The sequence below is a fragment of the Orcinus orca genome, chromosome 4 (genome assembly GCF_937001465.1).
Source record: "Orcinus orca chromosome 4, mOrcOrc1.1, whole genome shotgun sequence".
Lineage (NCBI taxonomy): Eukaryota > Metazoa > Chordata > Mammalia > Artiodactyla > Delphinidae > Orcinus > Orcinus orca.
In genome coordinates this window covers 34,458,619-34,481,055 of record NC_064562.1, presented here as the reverse complement: position 1 = coordinate 34,481,055, position 22,437 = coordinate 34,458,619, and the positions used below count along the sequence as shown (strand labels likewise).

General features: G+C 37.5%; 1 protein-coding gene across 1 annotated transcript in view; it reads left to right on the top strand.

Moving 5' to 3' along the window:
• The window catches only part of RNF175 (ring finger protein 175), a 62,198-nt gene that overhangs the window by 9,761 nt on the left and 30,000 nt on the right, over positions 1-22,437 (top strand). Inside the window, 2 exon segments of the mRNA XM_012535759.3 lie at positions 11,093-11,139; positions 16,924-17,031. Of these exon segments, the coding sequence (XP_012391213.2) occupies positions 11,093-11,139; positions 16,924-17,031 (155 nt within the window).

The window sequence follows — 22,437 nt, the reverse complement described above, 5'->3', positions numbered from 1 at the left end:
AAGCTTCCCCACCACCACCCACCATCTCTGCCAGTGAAGGGGCTTCCTAGTGTATGGAAACCTTTCCTCCTTCACAGCTCCCTCCCACTGGTGCAGGTCCCATTCTTATCCTTTTCTCTCTGTTTATTCTTTTTTCTTTTGCCCTACCCAGGTATGTGGGGAGTTTCTTGCCTTTTGGGAAGTCTGAGGTCTTCTGCCAGCACTCAGTACATGTTGTGTAGGAGTTGTTCCACATGTAGATGTATTTCTGATGTATTTGTGGGGAGGAAGGTGATCTCCATGACTTACTCCTCTGCCATCTTGAAGGTCTCCCCTCTGCCCTCAATTCTTTTCATTCTTTTTTCTTTATTCTCTTCTGCAGTAGTTATTTTCACTATTTTATCTTTCAGGTCACTTATCCGTTCTTCTGCCTCAGGTATTCTGCTATTGATTCCTTCTAGAGAATTTTTTTTTTTTTTGGCATTATGTGGGCCTCTCACTGTTGTGGCCTCTCCCATTGTGGAGTGCAGGCTCCGGACGCGCAGGCTCAGCGGCCATGGCTCACGGGCCTAGCCACTCTGCGGCATGTGGGATCTTCCCGGACCGGGGCACGAACCCGTGTCCCCTGCATCAGCAGGTGGACTCTCAACCACTGTGCCACCAGGGAAGTCCTAGAGAATTTTTAATTTCATTTATTGTGTTGTTCATCATTGTTTGTTTGTTCTTTAGTTCTTCTAGGTCCTTGTTAAACGTTTCTTGTATTTTCTGTATTCTATTTCCAAGATTTTGGATCATCTTTACTATCATTATTCTGAATTCTTTTTCAGGTAGACGGCTTATTTCCTCTTCATTTGTTTGGTCTGGTGGGTTTTTACTTTGCTCCTTTGTCTGCTGTGTGTTTCTCTGTCTTCTCATTTTGCTTAACTTACTGTGTTTGGGGTCTCTTTTTTGCAGGCTGCAGGTTTGTAGTTCCCATTGTTTTTGGTGTCTGCCCCCAGTGGCTAAGGTTGGTTCAGTGGGTTGTGTAGGCTTCCTGGTGGAGGGCACTAGTGCCTGTGTTCTGGTGGATGAGGCTGGATCTTGTCTTTCTGGTGGGCAGGACCACGTCTAGTGATGTGTTTTGGGGTGTCTGTGAACTTATTATGATTTTAGGCAGCCTCTCTGCTAATGGGTGTGGTTGTGTTCCTGTCTTGCTAGTTGTTTGACATGAGGTGTCCAGCACTGGAACTTGCTGGGCGTTAAGTGGAGCTGGGTCTTAACTTTGAGATGGATATCTCTGGGGAGGGCTGTCACCGACTGGTATTACGTGGGACCAGGAGGTCTCTGGTTGTCCAATGTCCTGGACTTGACCATCCCACCTCAAAGGCTCAGGCCTGACACCTGGCTGGAGCACCAAGACCCTGTCAGCCACACGGCCAGGTATGTGGGGAGTTTCTTGCTTTTTGGGAAGTCTGACATCTTCTGCCAGCATTCAGTAGGTGTTCTGTAGGAGTTGTTCCACATGTAGATGTATTTTTGATGTATTTCTGGGGAGGAAGGTGATCTCCACGTCTTACTCCTCTGCCATCTTGAAGGTCCTCTCACTGGCTCTTTTCTATAAGGGGCCATATAGTGAAGTTTATTTCCATGATTTGATATTGTAACTTCCACCAGTATATTAGTAGTATATTATTATATATAACTTAATTATAATTACTATAATAATAGTTACTCCATAGTAATAATAACAATTATATCACTATAATAATATACTTATATATGAAATACTATATATAAATTTATATATAACTATTACATCTTATTATAGTTGTAATAAGTGCTTTTTGTACATTATCTAAGTTATCCTGGGAGATAATAATTTTTTTCTTCCCTTTGTGAAATATAGTTCAGAGAGATTAAATAACTTGGTCAAGGTCATATCACTAATTAGTTGCAGAGAAGAGACAAGAATCCAACCTCACTAGTTATTTTCTCTCATATCAAGGATCAGCTCCTTCAATATCTCTGAATCACGGTTTCGTAATCTGCAAAATGCAAATACTGCAGATAAGAGCCCATCTCCCAGACTTGTGATTCAGAATATTTTCCTGTGAGAATTTCTAGATACACAGTGAGTGTTCAGTACCATCAGTTGACTCTGAATACATTCAAGGGATATGACTTGTATATAACATTTGTGCAAATTTAATCATACACTGTAAAAGCAGTTTACTAATAAAAGAGTCCTTTTCTGAATGCTTTTGTAAAGCTAAAATGAATACACCCCCCTCATTAATTTACATTCTCTGTTAGGAGATTTTGATGTATTGTTTTTTCAAACATCACACCTGTTTACCCTGCCTTAGCACACCCTCCTACTCTGCCATCTGCTTTGTCTGGGAGTATTCCCCGGGCTGGTTCTGTGAGATGTATTACCAGGAAACAGGAGCAGGCTGTGAAGCCAAGAACACTGGCTTAGGAGTTAGACAACTCTAGCTACTCATCTTACCACAGTGAGCCTCAGTTTCCTGATCTTTAAAATGATGGAATTTTTAAAAATAGGAAGGCCTTCTAGTTTCAGCTCTAATATGTAAGCTGAACAAACTGAATGTCAGTGACTTTTGCTGGACCTATCAGAGAATAGATGTCACAGGGAAAGCCATCACCCACAAAACTGGAAAGACAGGTGAATACAGGAACTCAAAACTAAGATCTGCTTATTGGGAGCAGAAACTGCAAGAGCCATAAACTGGAGGAAACACTTAATGGGTAACCTGGAAGAATTGTTGGAAGTAGAGTTTAGGCCAGTGTGAGAGTGAGAAACTCCTGGGGCCACAGTCTTAAGGACCGCCCATATTTTTGTAGGTTTTACCTTCAAGGATCCCACCAAGTCTTCTCATGGTAAAAAGCCAAGAAAAATTTTTGTGCTTCTGACAGGGTTAGGGGAAAAGTTAATTATTTTGAACTAGAGTTCCAGAGTGTTCACCATGACAAAGACCTGCACCGCAAGGGAAAAGATTTTATCAGAGCCTTAGCCAATGTGGAGAAAGAGAAATTACCCAACTCCAGGCCCCTCTAGCCTTCCTGTCTCACCTCAGGGGAAAACAAAAAGTTCAGAAACACTGTGAAGGTCGTAGTATGGGGATTACTAAAAGACCAAGGCTTAATCACAGAATAATAGAACACTTCCACTGCCCATCACCTGACCCCCACATCATCAGGCATCCAGAAAACAGTGGATTACAGCTGAAAGAGCTGCAAGCTACACAAGAATGCGTTTCTAGGGAAACCAGTGACAAAAAGGGAGACACAAACACGTATACTAATGGAAATTGGAGACTCTAACACATGGCAAACATCAAACACAGCCCAACTCCTAGCCAAATTAACACAAAGTCTCACACTAAATGTTCTTACTACCCAAATAAGAACCTCAATAAGAACTTCTCAACCAAAAATTACAAGTCATGCTAAGGGGAGAAGAGTTCAAAACTAGTTCAAAAGCTACTTCTTGGAGAAGATCAATAAATTTAATAAACCTCTAGCCAGCTAACAAAGAAAAATAAGAGAGAGAACACAAATTACTAATATAAGAAAAGAATAAAGGGTCATTATTACTGATCTCGTGGACATAAAAAGCAAATAAATGAATATTATGAACAACTGTATGCCTACAAGTTTAGATGAAATAGACTAATTCCTTGAAAGACTCAAACTATACCAGAACTCACATAAGGAGAAATAGTCTGAATAAGCCTTCTATCTATCTTTAAAAATTGAATCAATAATTAATAAACTTCCAAAACATAAAGCACCAGGTCCAGATGGTTTCACTGGTGAATTCTACCACATATTTAAGGAAGAAATGATACAATCTCTCTAGAAAGTCGAAGCAGAGGAAATATTTCAGAACGCATTCTTTGAAGCCAGCATTATCCTAATACCTCAACCAGATGAAGACATTATAAGAAAGAGAAACTCTAGACCAGTATCTCTCACCAAAATAATTGTAAAATTCCTAAACAAAATAGAAACAAATTGAATTAAACCATGCATTTAAAAGAATTATACATCATGACCAAGTGGAATTTGTTCCAGGTAGGTAAGATTGGTTCAACAATTAAAAATCAGTTTATGCAATCAACCACATCAAGAGGGTAAAGAAGAAAACTTACGTGATTATATTAATGGATGTAGAAAAAGCATCTGACAAGGTCCAACACCCATTCATATAAAAACTCTCAGCAAACTAGAAATAGAGGGAAACTCTTCAACTTGGTAAGAATATCTACAAAAAACCTACCCTAACATTATACTTAATGGTGAGAAACTGGATGCTTTCCCCTTAAGATAAGGAAGAAGACAAAAATGTCTCCTCTTATCACCCCAATTTGTCATTGTGCTGGAAGTCCTGGCTAGTACAATAAGACAAAAAAGGAAATAAAACGTATACAGATTGGGAAGGAAGAAATAAAACCATCTTTGTTTGCAGATGACATGTTTGTCTCTATGGAAAACTCCAAAAAAATCAACAAAAAACTCCTGGAAATAATAAATGATTATAGCAAGGTTGCAGGAAATGAGGTCAATATACAAAAGTCAATTACTTTCTTATATACTAGCAATGAATAATTGGAATTTAAAATTAAAACACAATACCATTTACAATACTTAGGAAAGAAATACTTAGGTACAAATCTAGCAAAATATGTACAAGAGCTATATGCAAAAACAGAAGATCTCAAATAAATGGAAAGATAATCAATGTTCATGGATTGGAAAGTTCAATATTGTCAAGATGTTGATTCTTTCCAACTTGATCTAAAGGTTCTACAATCCCAATCAAAATCCCAGCAATCTATTTTGTGAACATTGACAAACTGATTCTACAATTTATAAGAAAAGGCAAATGACCTAGAATAGACAGCACGACAATGAAGAACAATGTTGGAGGAGTGATGCTCCCCAACTTCAAGATTTACTATAAAGCTGTAGTAATGACTACAGTGTGGTATTGGTGAAAGAATAGACACATAGATCAATGGAACTGAATAGAGAGCCCATAAATAGACCCCCACAAATATAGTCAACTGATCCATGACAAAGGAGCAAAAAGGCAATTCAATGGAGCAAGGATATCTTTCAACAAATGGTACTGAAACAATTGGCCATCCATATGCAAAAAAATTAATAATAATCTAGACAATCTAGACATAGAACTTATGTATTTCACAAAAATGAACTCAAAATGGATCATGGACCTAAATGTAAAATGCAAAACTATAAAACTTCTAGAAGATAACATAGGAAAAATATCTAGATGAATTTGCATTTGGTGATGAGTTTTAGATACAACACCTAAAGCATGATCCAGGAAAGACAATATTGGTAAGTAGAATTTTATTTGGAGTAAAAAGTGCTCTGTGAAAGACACTGTTAAGGGAATGAAAAGACAAGCTACAAACTGGGAGAAAGTAACTATAAAATACATACTTAATAAAGGACTGTTATCCAAAATATACTTAAAGCTCAATCATAAGAAATCAACTCAGTTAAATGTCAAAATATCTAAAAAGACAGCTCATCAAGGAAGATATACAGATGGCAAATAAGCATATGAAAAGAAGCTCACCATCTAAGGGAATGGCAAGTTAAAACAATAATGAGTTACTAATACATGCTTATTAGAATGATTAAAATAAAAAATCTAACAATACCAAATGCTGATGAGGATGTGGAGCAGCAGGAACTCTTGCTGTGTGGGAATGCAAAATGGTAAAGCCAGTTTGGAAGGCAGCTGGGCAGTCTCCCACAAAGCTAAACATAGCCTTATGATTCAGCAATCACTACTGGGTATTTACCCAATTGAATTGAAACCTACATTCACAAAAAAACCTGCATGAAAATATTTAAAGCACCTTTATTCATAATCACCCCAAACTGGAAGCAACCAAGATGTCCTTTAAAATATGAATGAATAAGCAAACTGTGGTACCTCCATACAATGAAGCATTAGTCAGCAGTAAAAAGATATGGGTTATCAAGCCACAAAAAGACATGAAGGAACAAGCCAATATGAAAAGGCTATATACTGTATGATTCCAATTATATGACATTCTGGAAAATGCAAAAACAAAGACAATAAAATAATCAGTGGTTGCCAGTGGCTCAGGGAAGGAAAAGGATAAGGAAGTGAAATGGGAATTTAAGGCAGTAAAACTGATCTGTATGATACTGTAATTTTGCTTACAAGATATTATGCATTTGTCAAATCCCATTGAACTATACAGCACAAAAAGCAGACCTTAAGGTATGCAAATTTTTAAAAATCATTTAGGAAGTTTAGGGAATCCCAGGGAGAAATGCAGACCGTGAAGAGAAAATCTAAGTGCATTACAAGTGTGTGAAACAACCTCATTGAAGGGAATTAGGGGGAAAGGTGCTGCTCTGAGTACCTTTGGAAATGAGAGTCTGTAAGATGAAGTCAATAGGAGCTTCATGTGATCACTAGTGGGCAAGGTTGTTTCCCGTGCGGTACAGGTTAACAATTCTGATACTCCTATATTTGTGTACTGGGATGGAACAATTCAGTCAATCAATGATAAATGGTGGGAGTGGGAGTTTACAGATAAAAAAGGGAGGAATTTAGAAAAAAAAGTAGGAAGTACACACACAATAATGTGTGTGAACAGTTTTGTACATTGAAGGTATTATTATTATTATTTATACATAATATTTATGCCCTGAAGGTATTATTTATTATGCATAAAGTATTATTACTTTCACATTATTTCATGCATAATTTGGACCAGGTACTTCAGAGGCGAGAGACCAATCCAAAAGCTCAGAATTTTTTCAGATACAGCTTTTAACAAATTTGTCTTCTGAAGTGCTCATTTAATTTGTCTAGACTGATTCTGTTGTATGGTCTATAGGAGCTGTGTACATCAGAGAAGCTTATCATAAATACATAGAGCAAAGGAAACAGCTTATTAAGAAAATAAAGTTGAAAAATATAACATAAACTTCTCCTAGGTGATGCCAAAAAGTGTGGGTAGAAAGTAGAAAATTTTTCATATTTTGTTTGAGATACTACTAAATACCTGAATGTTTGCAAATACACGATCACATTTTTAGCACAGCATAGACTGAACATCTGGATATTTGAATTTTTCTCTTTCCAGCTGCTAGTGTTGATACAGTATACACATAGGCAAAGCCTCAAAGTTAAATTATTCCCAAATGCTTTTAACAGCATTTAATTAAAAATAAAACTTCATTCAACAACACCCTCGCCACCTTCTTTTATGTATCCTGTTTTTCGTATCTGCAGGAAGTGGAGGAGGGTGCACCAAAAAAGAATCTTTCTACTGCTCTTCAAATCAATAGAAGGCTTGAGGAGTAAATACACAGAATTTCAGCTTCAGATACACTGTTAACTTGCCTCAATACACAGGCAAATAATTTGCCACAGATTGAAAATTTGCTTTATTTAAATCAAACTTCCTGACTATTAATAGCTGTGAAACACTAAAACATATTACTGTACCAATAAAGTGTTATCTAATCGAATCTTTTTACTACACAAATACATACATAGTTGCATACATACTTACATGTATACATATATGCCACTGCAGAATCTCCTTTAAGAATTTTAGTAGCAAAATCAACAGTCAATTGATTTGAAGATAGAAATATGGAGCAAGTGAATTTCTAAGAGCCCTTCATATGCCAGGATTCCGTACTTTTACTTATTCGATTTGTCCACACTCTCCTTCATTGACTTTGAACTGATAGCAGCAATATTTCCTGGAGCCAGGAAATTATAATTTTCTGCTTACCTCTGAGCATCCCTCTGCTCTCCCTCCAGCCCCACCCATACAAATACACACAGACCCACCACAAATGGTTGCAGATAGTTTAGGATTTGTAGCGCAAAGGGAATGGGCATAACACAACTTTCTTTTTCTTTCTTTCTTTTTCTTTCTTTCTTTCTTTCATACTGTGTGACTCATTCATCATTCTGTACAATTAGACAAATGAAAAGATTCCTTTGTTTTGACTTGATTAGCAGTTCTTTTCAGATTCATTATGTGCATGGCTGCAAGAACAAACATGGTACCTTTCAGCAGCATCTTATTCGTCAGGAAATTCCTCCTGCCATGATGCGTGGGTGGGGAGGACGGGGTGATGTGATCCAGATGCACAGGCTGCCCTTTGCCAGGAATGCAGATGTGTTTTATCCGCACATGCCCAGATGGTGACCCCTCTGGCATTATTAATGTGTCCCAGCTGCCAGGTTTCCTCCTTTGCATGCATGTGCCTCAATTTCATATATTTCATGCGTTTATTTATGAGGCACAACATTCCTACATTTCATATGTGGCAGTTATTATTAAAAATGAGAAGTTCTAACTCCTCTGGAAATTGATAAAGAATCTTTTAAATCGCTCTGAAATGTGGCCCTCATTTCAAAATGAGTTCTTATACAATTATTGAATTCATCATGCAAACTTCTGACCTTTCCCCTTGCATGCTGAGAAAACACGGCACTGGGTATCCACTTTAAAGATAGTTAAGAGATTAAATATTTGCATACACAATACATTATAATGATTTTTTGCTTTCCTTTTATTTCTGATCTCCAAGGCCTATATTTTTTTAAGTAGCATGTGTATACATTTGAACATTGTTATTTACTGTTAATTAAATCCAGGCATCAAGTAAGAGAAATTTGGAATCTTCTAGAAATAGGTTGTACTTATAGACCTACAGGGAAAGAACTAGTTTTATAAGAATATAGTCCAGTCATCACTTCAAACTGTAAAAGAGTGTAGCTCCACTGATTAGAGGAAATGGATTAGTCTTGTAAATTTTGGCTTATAATCTAAAGTATAAAACATAGGAGCATGGTAGTTACACTAAATTAAACTGAACTGAATCTTAACTTTTTATTTTAAAAAAATTCAGCATTTTATGGGGTAGATATAAAAGTGAATCAAATTCTTAAAACAAAAAGATGAAAAATGCAAATGAGAGATGATCAGATTTTGAAAGATGGAGTTTATGTCCATTTCCTTTTTTAATATCAGAAGTAATAAACTAAGAAAAAAGTCAAAATCTATCATTTATCATAGCTAACAATCTCTATGATCAGCTATGGGGAATGAATGATCTAGATACGGAGGAGATTTTTCAAGGGGCTGCACACTTTCATTATCACTAGTAGAGTCAAAGTTGCTGATGCTGAGTGCTAAAGGAAACATATCTTGAGTCCTGGTTACCTAGCATGTGGTTTGTGGCCCTCATGAAAACTACTCTACTTCCTTAAGTAAAACCTGTTTTTCCTGTTTAGATATATACATCTTTATCTCAATTTCAGAAAGAAAGGTGCAAACTCATTCATTAGCTTTGACAGTACCCACAAAGTAGAATGGAAAATTAAAGCAATGATCTGACTAATTTGGACAGAAGTAAAGAGTATTTACTCTTCCCTGGAAGTACTGCCTGTAATTTAAAGACAAAAAAAGTAAGTTATTATAAGATATTTTTTCCTGAACTCTCCAAATAGTTACTTCAGATTTGATCTGTGTGTATTTTTGTTCAAATGCATATATATAATAACAATTGTAGTGTTCTCTGAAAGAAGATTTAGAGACACTCTAAGAAGACTTCAGATCCAGGCCATTTATGAGATGAAGAAATAAAAAGCCTGGAAGATGTCTTCTTATTTGACATGGAAAGAAGAATGGCTGTGGCCTTGGGCCTTTTTGGTTTAAATCTTGAAGTTCTATCAAATAATTTTGGTTATTGACTTTGAGACTATTATAACCAAATTCTTATTAAAGGACCCAAAAATATACTCACAAACTGTTTTTTCTAAGCCACTTCTTTTTATCATGAAGATGAAGAAAGTAAACAAACAAATGACATCAGTCTTTTTTATACTCAGATGACAAACATGTGACATGCGTGCTCTGGCAACTTTTTCCACATCACTGGCAGACATAATTAACTGATCATGATACTCTTTACTGCTAAACTAAGACCCGATCTCATAATCTCCTTCAACAGAGTATTGCCAGGTGCCACTACCTATAAAAGTCTACACCTGAGAAAAAACCTCTTTGCCAGCCTCCTCGTATATTGGTGCTGAGCATATATAGGTGGTTAGTCTGAATGTGATAAAAAATAAAAGATCAAAGGTTATTGCTATTGTGGTTTTTATAAGGAGGTGAGTAGCTGGCATTAGGCCTGATCTATAGAGTAACAGTGTCACTATGGTAACCATAACAAGTCATTGACCTGACAGCTCATCAGCACAGTCTATCCTGCTTCCGGCCAAGTGGGATTGTGGCCAGAAAACTTAAAGGACCCTCTGAAGGCTACTTGGACTCAGGTCAGTGGTATAGGCCACAAAGGGGTTAAACACAGAGGGACACGAAAGAGTCTTATCCACATCTGGGGCTGCCTGGACAGGGCACCAATAACTGAAGAGAAAAGACAAGAAGAAATATGGTAGGTTGAAGATCCAATCATCAGGGACAAGGTAACCCAACAGTGGGGATGTGAGAGTAGCCCTGCAGAGCACAGTGGGACAGCAGGCAGGAGAGTCCCAGACGCTGCTGCATCGACACCACTCCCTCCTTTGCCATCGCAGTGCATTTGTATATGTGCTGTCATAGTAACAACAGCCGCTCGGCTCCCTGTATCTCAGTACTGCTTCCAGAGCACTTTCCCAGCTGTGATCTCCTTTGTTCCCCACCTCGGTCAACACAGGGGAAGCAGACATTGTGTCCCCCGATTTTACCACTAAAGTGCAGCTCATTTGTCCAAAATCACATAGCTGTTGCACCCTAAAGTTCCTTTCATCTGAAATATCTGTAGAAGGAGGTGACAGAAGATGCATATTTTGTATTATTTCCCATCCTAATGTTCAAATAACTGTGCCTTCCATAGCTGCACATGTACAGAGCAGCTTGCAGGTGGGTGGTGAGCCAGGTGCATGTTCCAGACAGGATGGTGAAGGTGGCTTCCCCCTACCCCAGAGTAGCTTCTGAATCGTGTAATAGTAGATGTGCCATCTGGCCCTCAGTCACTGAAGGAGCCTTTCTGTTCATCTCTCTGACAGCTGGTGACCCTGTTGCAGATGTGGGTTGTCCCTTAGTTTTTCACAATAAAACTTCACTGGTGGTGGAGACAGGAGAAGATGGTGGAAGAGCAGGACGCGGAGATAAACTTCCTCCCCACAGATACATCAGAAATACATCTACACGTGGAACTGCTCTTATAGAACACCACTGAACACTGGCAGAAGACCTCAGACCTCCCAAAAGCCATGTGGAGGACAGTCTCTTGGTGCTCCAGCCGAACGTCAGGGCTGTGCCTCTGAGGTGGGAGAGCCAACTTCAGGACACTGGTCCACAAGAGACCTCCCAGCTCCACATAATATCAAATGGCAAAAATCTCCCAGAGATCTCCATCTCAACACAAACACCCAGCTTCACTCAATGACCAGCAAGCTACAGTGCTGGACACCCTATGCCAAACAACTAGCAAGACAGGAACAGAGCCCCATCCATTAGCAGAGAGGATGCCTAAAATCATAAAAAGGCCACAGACACCCCAAAACACATCACCAGATGTGGACCTGCCCACCAGAAAGACAAGATCCAGCCTCATCCACCAGAACATAGGCACTAGTCCCCTCCACCAGGAAACCTACACAACCCACTGAACCAACCTTAGCCACTGGGGACAGACACCAAAAACAACAGGAACTACGAACCTTCAGCCTGCAAAAAGGAGACCCCCAATACAGTAAGATAAGCAAAATGAAAAGACAGAAAAACACATAGCAGATGAAGGAGCAAGATAAAAACCCACCAGACCTAACAAATGAAGAGGAAATAAGCAGTCTACCTGAAAAAGAATTCAGAATAATGATAGTAAAGATGATCCAAAATCTTGGAAATAGAAAAGAGAAAATTCAAGAAACATTTAACAAGGACCTAGAAGAACTAAAGAGGAAACAAGCAATGGTGAATAACACAATGAATGAAATTAAAAATACTCTAGAAGGGATCAATAGCAGTATAACTGAGGCAGAAGGACGGATAAGTCACCTGGAAGATAAAATAGTGGAAATAACTACTGCAGAGCAGAATAAAGAAAAAAGAATGAAAAAAACTGAGGACAGTCTCAGACACCTCTGGGACAACATTAAACTCACCAACATTCGAATTATACGGGTCTGAGAAGAAGAAGAGAAAAAGAAAGGGACTGAGAAAATATTTGAAGAGATTATAGTTGAAAACTTCCCAAATATGGGAAAGGAAATAGTTAATCAAGTCCAGGACGCACATAAAGTCGCATACAGGATAAATCCAAGGAGAAACACGCCAAGGTACATATTAATCAAACTATCAAAAATTAAATACAAAGAAAACATATTAAAAGCAGCAAGGGGAAAACAACAAATAACACACAAAGGAATCCCCATAAGGTTAACAGCTGATCTTTCAGCAGAAACTCTGCAAGCCAGAAGGGAATGGCAGGACATATTTAAAGTGATGAAGGAGAAAAACCTACAAGAAAGATCACTCTAACCAGCAAGGATCTCATTCAGATTTGATGGAGAAATTAAAATCTTTACAGACAAGCAAAAGCTGAGAGAGTTCAGCACCACCAAACCAGCTTTACAACAAATGCTAAAGGAACTTCTCTAGGCAGGAAACACAAGAGAAGGAAAAGACCCACAATAACAAACCCAAAACAATTAAGAAAATGGGAATAGGAACATACATATCGATAATTACCTTAAATTTAAATGGATTAAATGCTCCCACCAAAAGACAGAGACTGGCTGAATGGATACAGAAACAAGACCCTTATATATGCTGTCTACAAGAGACCCACTTCAGACCCAGGGACAAATACAGACTGAAAGTGTGGGGATGGAAAAAGATATTCCATGCAAATGGAAATCAGAAGAAAGCTGTAGTAGCAATTCTCATTGCAGACAATATAGACTTTAAAACAAAGACTATTACAAGAGACAAAGAAGGACACTACATAATGATCAAGGGATCAATCTAAGAAAAAGATATAACAATTGTAAATATTTATGCACCCAACATAGGAGCACCTCAATACATAAGACAAATACAAGCAGCCATAAAAGGGGAAATCAACAGTAACACAATCATAGTAGGGGACTTTAACACCCCACTTTCACCAATGGACACATCATCCAAAATGAAAATAAATAAGGAAACACAAGCTTTAAATGACACATTAAACAAGATGGACTTAATTGATATTCATAGGACATTCCATCCAAAAACAACAGAATACACATTCTTCTCAAGTGCTCATGGAACATTCACCAGGATAGATCATATCATGGGCCACAAATCTAGCCTTAGTAAATTTAAGAAAATTGAAATCTTATCAAGCATCTTATCTGACCACAATGCTATCAATTACAGGGAAAAAAATCTGTAAAAAATACAAATACATGGAGGCTAAACAATACACTACTTAATAACGAAGTGATCACTGAAGAAATCAAAAAGGAGATAAAAAAATACCTAGAAATAAATGACAATGGAGACATGACGACCCAAAACCTATTGGATGCAGCAAAAGCAGCTCTAAGAGGGAAGTTTATAGCTATAAAATCCTACCTTAAGAAACAGGAAACATCTCAAGTAAACAACCTGACCTTGCACCTAAAGTAATTAGAGAAAGGAGAACAAAAAAACCCCAAAGTTAGCAGAAGGGAAGAAATCATAAAGATCAGATCAGAAATAAATGAAAACAAAATGAAGGAAATGGTAGCAAAGATCAATAAAACTAAAAGCTGGTTCTTTGAGAAGATAAATAAAATTGATAAACCATTAGCCAGACTCATCAAGAAAAAAAAGAGAGAATACTCAAATCAATAGAATTAGAAATGAAAAAGGAGAAGTAACAACTGACACTGTAGAAATACAAAGGATCATGAGAGGTTACCACAAGCAACTCTATGTCAATAAAATGGACAACCTGGAAGAAATGGACAAATTCTTAGAAATGCACAACCTTCCAAGACTGAACCAGGAAGAAATAGAAACTATGAACACACAAATCACAAGCACTGAAATTGAAACTGTGATTAAAAATCTTCCAACAAACAAAAGCCCAGGACCAGACGGCTTCACAGGCGAATTCTATAAACATTTAGAGAAGAGCTAACACCTATCCTTCTCAAACTCTTCCAAAATATAGCAGAGGGAGGAACACTCCCAAACTCATTCTACGAGGCCACCATCACTCTGATGCCAAAACCAGACAAAGATATCACAAAGAAAGAAAACTACAGGCTAATATCACTGATGAACGTAGATGCAAAAATCCTCAACAAAATACTAGCAAACAGAATCCAACAGCACATTAAAAGGATCATACACCATGATCAAGTGGGGTTTATTCCAGGAATGCAAGGATTCTTCAATATATGCAAATCAATCAGTGTGATACACCATATTAACAAATTGAAGGAGGAAAAACACATGATCATCTCAATAGATGCAGAGAAAGCTTTCAACAAAATTCAACACCCAATTATGATAAAAACCCTGCAGAAAGTAGGCACAGAGGGAACTTTCCTCAACCTAATAAAGGCCATATATGACAAACCTACAGCCAACATTGTTCTCAATGGTGAAAAACTGAAACCATTCCCACTAAGATCAGGAACAAGACAAGGTTGCCCACTCTCACCACGCTTATTCAATGTAGTTTTGGAAGTTTTAGCCACAGCAATCAGAGAAGAAAAGAAATAAAAGGAATCCAAATTGGAAAAGAAGAAGTAAAGCTGTCACTGTTGGCAGATGACATGATATTATACATAGAGAATCCTAAAGATGTTACCAGAAAACTACTAGAGCTAATCAATGAATTTGGTAAAGTAGCAGGATACAAAATTAATGCACAGAAATGTCTTGTATTCCTATAGGCTAATGATGAAAAATCTGAAAGTGAAATTAAGAAAACACTCCCATTTACCATTGCAACAAAAAGAATAAAATATCTAGGAATAAACCTACCTAAGGAGACAAAGACCTGTATACAGAAAATTATAAGACACTGATGAAAGAAATTATAGATGATACAAATAGATGGAGAGATATACCATGTTCATGGATTGGAAGAATCAACATTGTGAAAATGACTCTACTACCCAAAGCAATCTGCAGATTCAATGCAATCCCTAACAAACTCCCACTGGCATTTTTCACAGAACTAGAACAAAAAATTTCACCATTTGTATGGAAACACAAAAGACCCCGAATAGCCAAAGCAATCTTGAGAAAGAAAAACGGAGCTGGAGGAATCAGGCTCCTGCACTTCAGACTATACTACAAAACTACAGTAATCAAGACAGTAGGGTACTGGCACAAAAACAGAAATATAGATCAATTGAACAGTATAGAAAGCCCAGAGATAAACCCATGCACATATGGTCACCTTATCTTTGATAAAGGAGGCAAGAATACACAGTGGAGAAAAGACAGCCTCTTCAATAAGTGGTTCTGGGAAAGCTGGACAGGTACATGTAAGACTATGAAATTAGAACACTCCTTAACAGCATACACAAAAATAAACTCAAAATGGATCAGAGACCTCAGTGTAAGACCAGACCCTATCAAACTCTTAGAGGAAAACATAGGTAGAACACTATATGACATAAATCACAGGAAGATCCTTTTTGACCCACCTCCTAGAGAAATGGAAATAAAAACAAAAATAAACAAATGGTACCTAATGAAACTTCAAAGCTTTTGCACAGCAAATTAAACCATAAACAAGACCAAAAGACAGCCCTCAGAATGGGAGAAAATATTTGCCAATGAAGCAAACTGACAAAGGATTAATCTCCAAAATTTATAAGTAGCTCATGCAGATCAATAACAGAAAAACAAACAACCCAATCCAAAAATGGGCAGAAGACCTAAATAGACATTTCTCCAAAGAAGATATACAGATTGCCAACAAACACATGAAAGAATGTTCAACATCATTAATCATGAGAGAAATGCAAATCAAAACTACAATGAGATCTCATCTCACACCAGTCAGAAGGGCCATCATCAAAAAATCTAGAAACAATAAATGCTGGAGAGGGTGTGGAGAAAAGGGAACACTCTTGCACTGTTGGTGGGAATGTGAATTGGTACAGCCACTATGGAGAACAGTATGGAGGTTCCTTAAAATACTACAAATAGAACTATCATACAACCCAGCAATCTCACTACTGGGCATATCCCCTGAGGAAACCAGAATTCAAAAAGAGTCATGTCCCAAAATGTTCATTGCAGCTCTGTTTGAAATAGCCAGGACATGGGAGCAACCTAAGTGTCCCTCAACAGATGAATGGATAAAGAAGATGTGGCACATATATACAATGGAATATTACTCAGCCATTAAAAGAAACGAAATTTAGTTATTTATAGTCAGGTGGATGGACCTAGAGTCTGTCATACAGAGTGAAGTCAGAAAGTGAAAAACAAATACCATATGCTAACACATATATATGGAATCTAAGAAAAAAAAAGGTCATGAAGAACCTAGGGGTAAGGTGGGAATAAAGTCTCAGACCTACTAGAGAATGGACTTGAGGATATGGGGAGGGGGAAGGGTAAGCTGGGACAAAGTGAGAGAGTGGCATGGACATATATACACTACCAAACGTAAAATAGATAGCTAGTGGGAAGTAGCTGCATAGCACAGGGAGATAAGCTAGGTGGTTTGTGACCACCCAGAGGGGTGGGTTAGGGAGGGTGGGAGGGAGGGAGATGCAAGAGGGAAGATATATGGGAACATATGTATATGTATAACTGATTCACTTTGTTATAAAGCAGAAACTAACACACCATTGTAAAGCAATTATACTCCAATAAAGATGTTAAAAAAAAAAAAACTTTACTGGTGGTGATTTCTGTCTATGTGGGGAATGTTCTCAGTTATTACCAGCTACATCCTCTGCAGCGCTACCCGAAAACCCCTCTCAGGGAGAACACCACAGTATGTATTCCATTCATTCTTTCCCCACCATACCCTTAATTTTAACCATTAGAAAGTATATTTAATATCCATTTTCCTGATGGGGAGGAGGGTATTACACCTCTTTGACCCTTTGTAGCAAAACTGGAGATTTGCTCTACTGCTGTGCATTCACATTCCTATTTAATGGTGATTCCAACATGTCTGTGAAATTTATTATTTTAGACATCAGCTAGTGAAGGCCTGGAGAAAGAGAAGTGAAACTACTGTTTAAATTTTTTAGAGCACTATTTGTATGTTGACTTTTTCCTCAGCATTTTATTGGATCCCATGCTAAGTCACATCACATACATTTTATCATAAAGCAAGAGTTGGAAGTTTGTACTTCTAACAACTATGTATGTATTTTATGTCTGATAAATCATGAGTAATGGACAAGCTATTACTCTCATAACAAATGAAGTTTAATATTCCAGTGCTCACTTTAATTTCCATTGCCAACCTCTTGAAATATATATAATTCCATCAGATCATTCACAAAACTTTTGCAGAAGGCAAACCGAAGAAGAGTCTCCAGTACCAACGCCATTTAAAAACTGGCTGTTCCGCTCCCATAGTATACCAGGGCTTCTCTGTGGAAAAGAGAACAGAGAAAGGGAAGTGGGTTTCCTCTCTACTATAGTTGGGTTGTCTGTCATGCAATATTCAGGCTCAAAAACAGGCCACAGGCCAGCCACAAAGAGCTGGGCTCCATCACATCAACTCCAACTTAAGGCCAAGCTTCCCTTTGTGGAGGCTGCTCTGACACCAACACAATTTCTAATCTAGCATATCTGTGTCCAGTGTAATCTGAGTAGCAAGGAAGTTATGGGCTTTACAAACTCATACCGCCAATAAGCAGGAAGATTTGGGTGGGGAGAGGGAGGGGTACATTTGGAAAACATAACACAACCATAACAACAATATGACATATTGTGTTACTACATTTTCTCACATAATCTTCGGGACTGCTTTAGGATCCGGTGCTACCCTCCTCACTTCATAAATGAGGCAATCACAGTTCAGAAATGCTAAATAGGGTGGCCAAGGTCCCACAGGTAGTAAGCCAGGGAGCCCAGAATCAAGCCACGGACTACTGGAATGCAAAGCTTCTGCCCCAAGAACATGCTGTGGCTTAATTATATCAACCAGCTGCTTTGCACAGAGAAAGCCTGCAGTTTAAACAGTTATTAATCAGACACACCTCTAATGCTGGTACAATCTTGAGATGGGCAGAAAGTACATGTGGAGTTCAGGGAAACCCACTCTGGTGCTGCCAATGTTGTGAGGGTTGGAGGGGATATCCTCTCAGAGCTGCCACTTTCCCCACTTTTCCCATCATCACCCTTTTTGGCAACATTAACTTCTGCCTTTGTCTCGATGCACTAAACAATGCTCCACAGTGCTCATCACTGGCAAGTCATAAGGACTGATGGTCCAAGGAGTCACTGTGGCAAAAAGACCACAAAAGCCCTTTCTGTCTCCCTTTGGAGATGACAGCCTCATAGTGATTTCAGACACCTTGTGCAGCCCATGTGAGTTTCCTGCTCCAAGTAACTCTCCATTGTTGAGCCCTCTGATGAGGCAGGATTACATCTATAGGAGAAGGTGCTGTCTAGATAACTCTTGTATGTCACTTGTTTGAAGTGGAGAAAGCATTTCATCATAGAAATAATTTAAATGACAAATCATTTATCAGGCAAGCCCACAAACCCCCATTTAAATCATATTTCATAAGGTCCCTTCTAACCAGAACTCAATGAAGCACAGTATCTTTTAAAATAGCAATGGCCCCAGCCCACACCCACTCCAGCCATCCTGCCTAGGCAGCCCAGCCCCAGCATGCCCTAGGAAATCCCCAGCCCATGCCCACTCCAGCCCCAGCCAGCCTGCCAAATCTGTCCAGCACACACAATCCACACAGGGGTGCTGCTGCACAAGGCCACCTCCTTCAAGACTGGGAGGTAACTATTACACCTAATTCTTAGAAACAAATACAAAAGGCCAAACAAATGAGGAGACAAAGGAATTTGAAAGAACAGAACAAGATAAAATTCCAGAAAAAAAAAAAAAACTAATGAAACAGAGATAAGTAATTTACCCAATAAAGAGTTCAGTTAATGGTCATAAAGATGCTCACAGATCTTGAGAAAAGAATGGAGGAACACAGTGAGAACTTCAACATATAGTTAGGAAGAGAACCAATCAGAGCTGAAGAATACAAAAACTGAAATGAAAAATACACGAGAGGGAATCAACAGCAGATTAGATGATACAGAAGAATGGATCAGTGACCTGGAAGACAGAATAGTGGAAATCACCCAATCAGAACAACAAAAAAAAAAGAATTTTAAAAAATGAGGATATATTAAGGGACCTCTGGGACAGCATCAAGTATACTAACATTCACATTACAGGGGTCTGAGAAGGAGAAGAGAGGGAGAAAGGGACAAAAAATTTCTTTGAAGAAATAATGACTGAACAATTCCCTAATCTGGAAAACGAAACAGATATGCAGATCCAGGAAGCACAGAGAATTCTAAACATAATGAACCCAAAATGATCCACATCAACACATGTCATAATTGAAATGGCAAAAGTTAAAGATAAAGAGAATATTTTAAAGGCAGCAAGAAAAAATAAGTGACATACAAGGAAACCCCCAATTTTTCAGCAGAAACTTTACAAGCCAAAAGAGAGGGGCAGGATATATTTAAAGTGCTAAAAGGAAAAAAAAAATTACAACCAAGAATACTCTTCCCAGAAAGGTTATCGTTCAGAATTGAAGGAGTAATAAAGAGGTTCCCAGGTAAGCAAAAACTAAGAGTTCATCACCACTAAACCAGCCTTACAAGAAATGTTGATGGGTTTCCTTTAAGTGGAAAACAAATAGCCATAACTAGACATAAGAGAATATGTGAAAGAAAAGAAATTCACTGGTAAAGGCAAATAGATAGTGAAGGCAGTGGATCAACCACCAGTAGTATGAAGGTTAAAGGACAAAATTTGTAAAATAAACTATAGCTACAATAAGTAGTTAAGGGAGACACAAAGTGAAAAGATATAAAATTTGATGCCAAAATCATAAAACATGGGCTGGAGGGGAGTAAAAATGTAGTACTTCTAGAATGTATTCAAATAAGTGACCATCAGCTTAAAACACACACACACACACACACACACACACACACACACACACACACATATATATATATAGTTACATGTATATGAAACTCATGAACCACAAACCAAAAACCCACAATACCAAAAAATAAAGTGAAAAGAACTCTAACCTAACACTAAAGAAAATCATCAAACCACAGGGGAAGAGACTAAAAGAAGGAGAAAGGAACAGAGAACTACAAAAATGACCAAAAAACAATTAACAAAATGGCAATACGTACATACTTATCATAAGAACTTTAAATGTAAATGGACTAAATGCTCCAATCAAATGACATAGGGTGGGTGAATAGATTAAAAAAAAAAACCCAAACCCATTTATATGTTGGCTTCACATCAGATCTAAAAACACACACTGACTTAAAGTGAAAGGATGGGAAAAGATATTCCATGCAAATAGAAACTAAAAGAAAGCTAGGGTAGCAATACTCATATCAGACAAAATAGACTTTAAAACAAAGACTAAAACAAAAGACAAAGAAGGCATTACAAAATTATAAAGGGGTCAGTCCAAGAAAAAGATATAATATCTGTGAATATTTATGCACCCAACATTAGGAGGACCTAAATACAATATAACAAATATTAACAGACATAAAGGGAGAAATTGACAGCAGTACAGTAAGAGCAAGGGATTTTACTGTTCCACTTATATCAATGGATAGATCAGCCAGATAGAAAATCAGTAAGGAAACATTGGCCTTAAATGATTAGATCAGATGAACTTAATAGATATATATAGAACACTGCATCCAAAAACTGCAGAATACACATTCTTTTCAAGTGCACATGGAACATTCTCCAGGGTAGATAACATGCTAGGCCATGTGTCAAACAAGTGTCAATAAATTTAAGAAGATCAAAATCATATCAAGTGTTTTTCCTGATCACAACAGTATAAAAGTAGAAATCAATTACAAGAAAAAAACTGGAAAAAATATAAACACATGGATACTAAACAACTTGCTACTAAACGACCAATGGGTGAACAAAGAAATAAAAAGGAAATCAAAAAACACCTCAAGACAAATGAAAATGGAAACACAAAGATACAAAATCTATGGGATGCAGCAAATCAGTTTTAAGAGGGAAGTTCATAGCAATACAGGCGAACCTCACGAAACAAGAAAAATCTCAAATAAACAACCTAAATTTACAACTAAAAGGAACTAGAAAAAGAAGACTATACAAAGCCCAAAGTTAGTAGAAGAATGGAAATAATAAAGATCAAAGTGGAAATAAATGAAATAGAGACTTTAAAAAAATTAAAAAGATCAATGAAACTAAGAGCTGTTTCTTTGAAAAGATAAACAAAACTGATGAACCTTTAGCCAGTCTCATTGAGAAAAAAGGAGAGGGCCCAAGTAAATAAAATCAGAAGTGAAATAGGAGAAATTACAACCAATATCACAAACATACAAACAATCATAAGAGACTACTGTGAACAATTATCTGCCAACAAATTACACAACCTAGAAAAAGTGGATAAATTGCTAGAAAAATACAATCTTCCAAGACTGAATCAGGATGAAATAGAAAATCTGAAAAGACCAATTACTAGTAATGAAATTGAATCAGTAATCAAAAACTTCCAACAAACAAAAGTCCAGGACCAGATGCTTCACAGGGAGTTCTACCAAACATTTAAAGAAGAGTTAATACTAATCCTTCTCAAACTATTCCAAAAAATTAAAGAGGAAGGAACACTCTCAAACTCAATCTACAAGGCTAGTAATACCCTGATACCAAAACCAGACAAAAACACTACCAAAAAAGAAAATTACAGGCCGATATCCTTGATGATCATAGATGCAAATATCTTCAAAAAATATTAGGAAACGAAATTCAACAATACATTAAAAGGATCATACACCATGATCAAGTGGGATTTATTCCAGGGATGCAAGGACAGTTCAGCATCCACAGATCAATCAACATGATACACCACATTAACAAAACAAAGGATAAAAATAACATGATCATCTCAATGGGTTCAGAAAAGGCATTTGACAAAATTCAACATTGATTTATGACAAAAACTCTCAACAAAGTGGGTATAGAGGGAACATACCTCAACATACTAAATTCCATTTATGACAAACCCACAGCTAACATCATACTCAACAGTGATAAGCTGGACACTTCTCCTCTAAGATCAGGAACAAGACAAGGATGTCCATTCTCATCACTTTTATTCAACATATT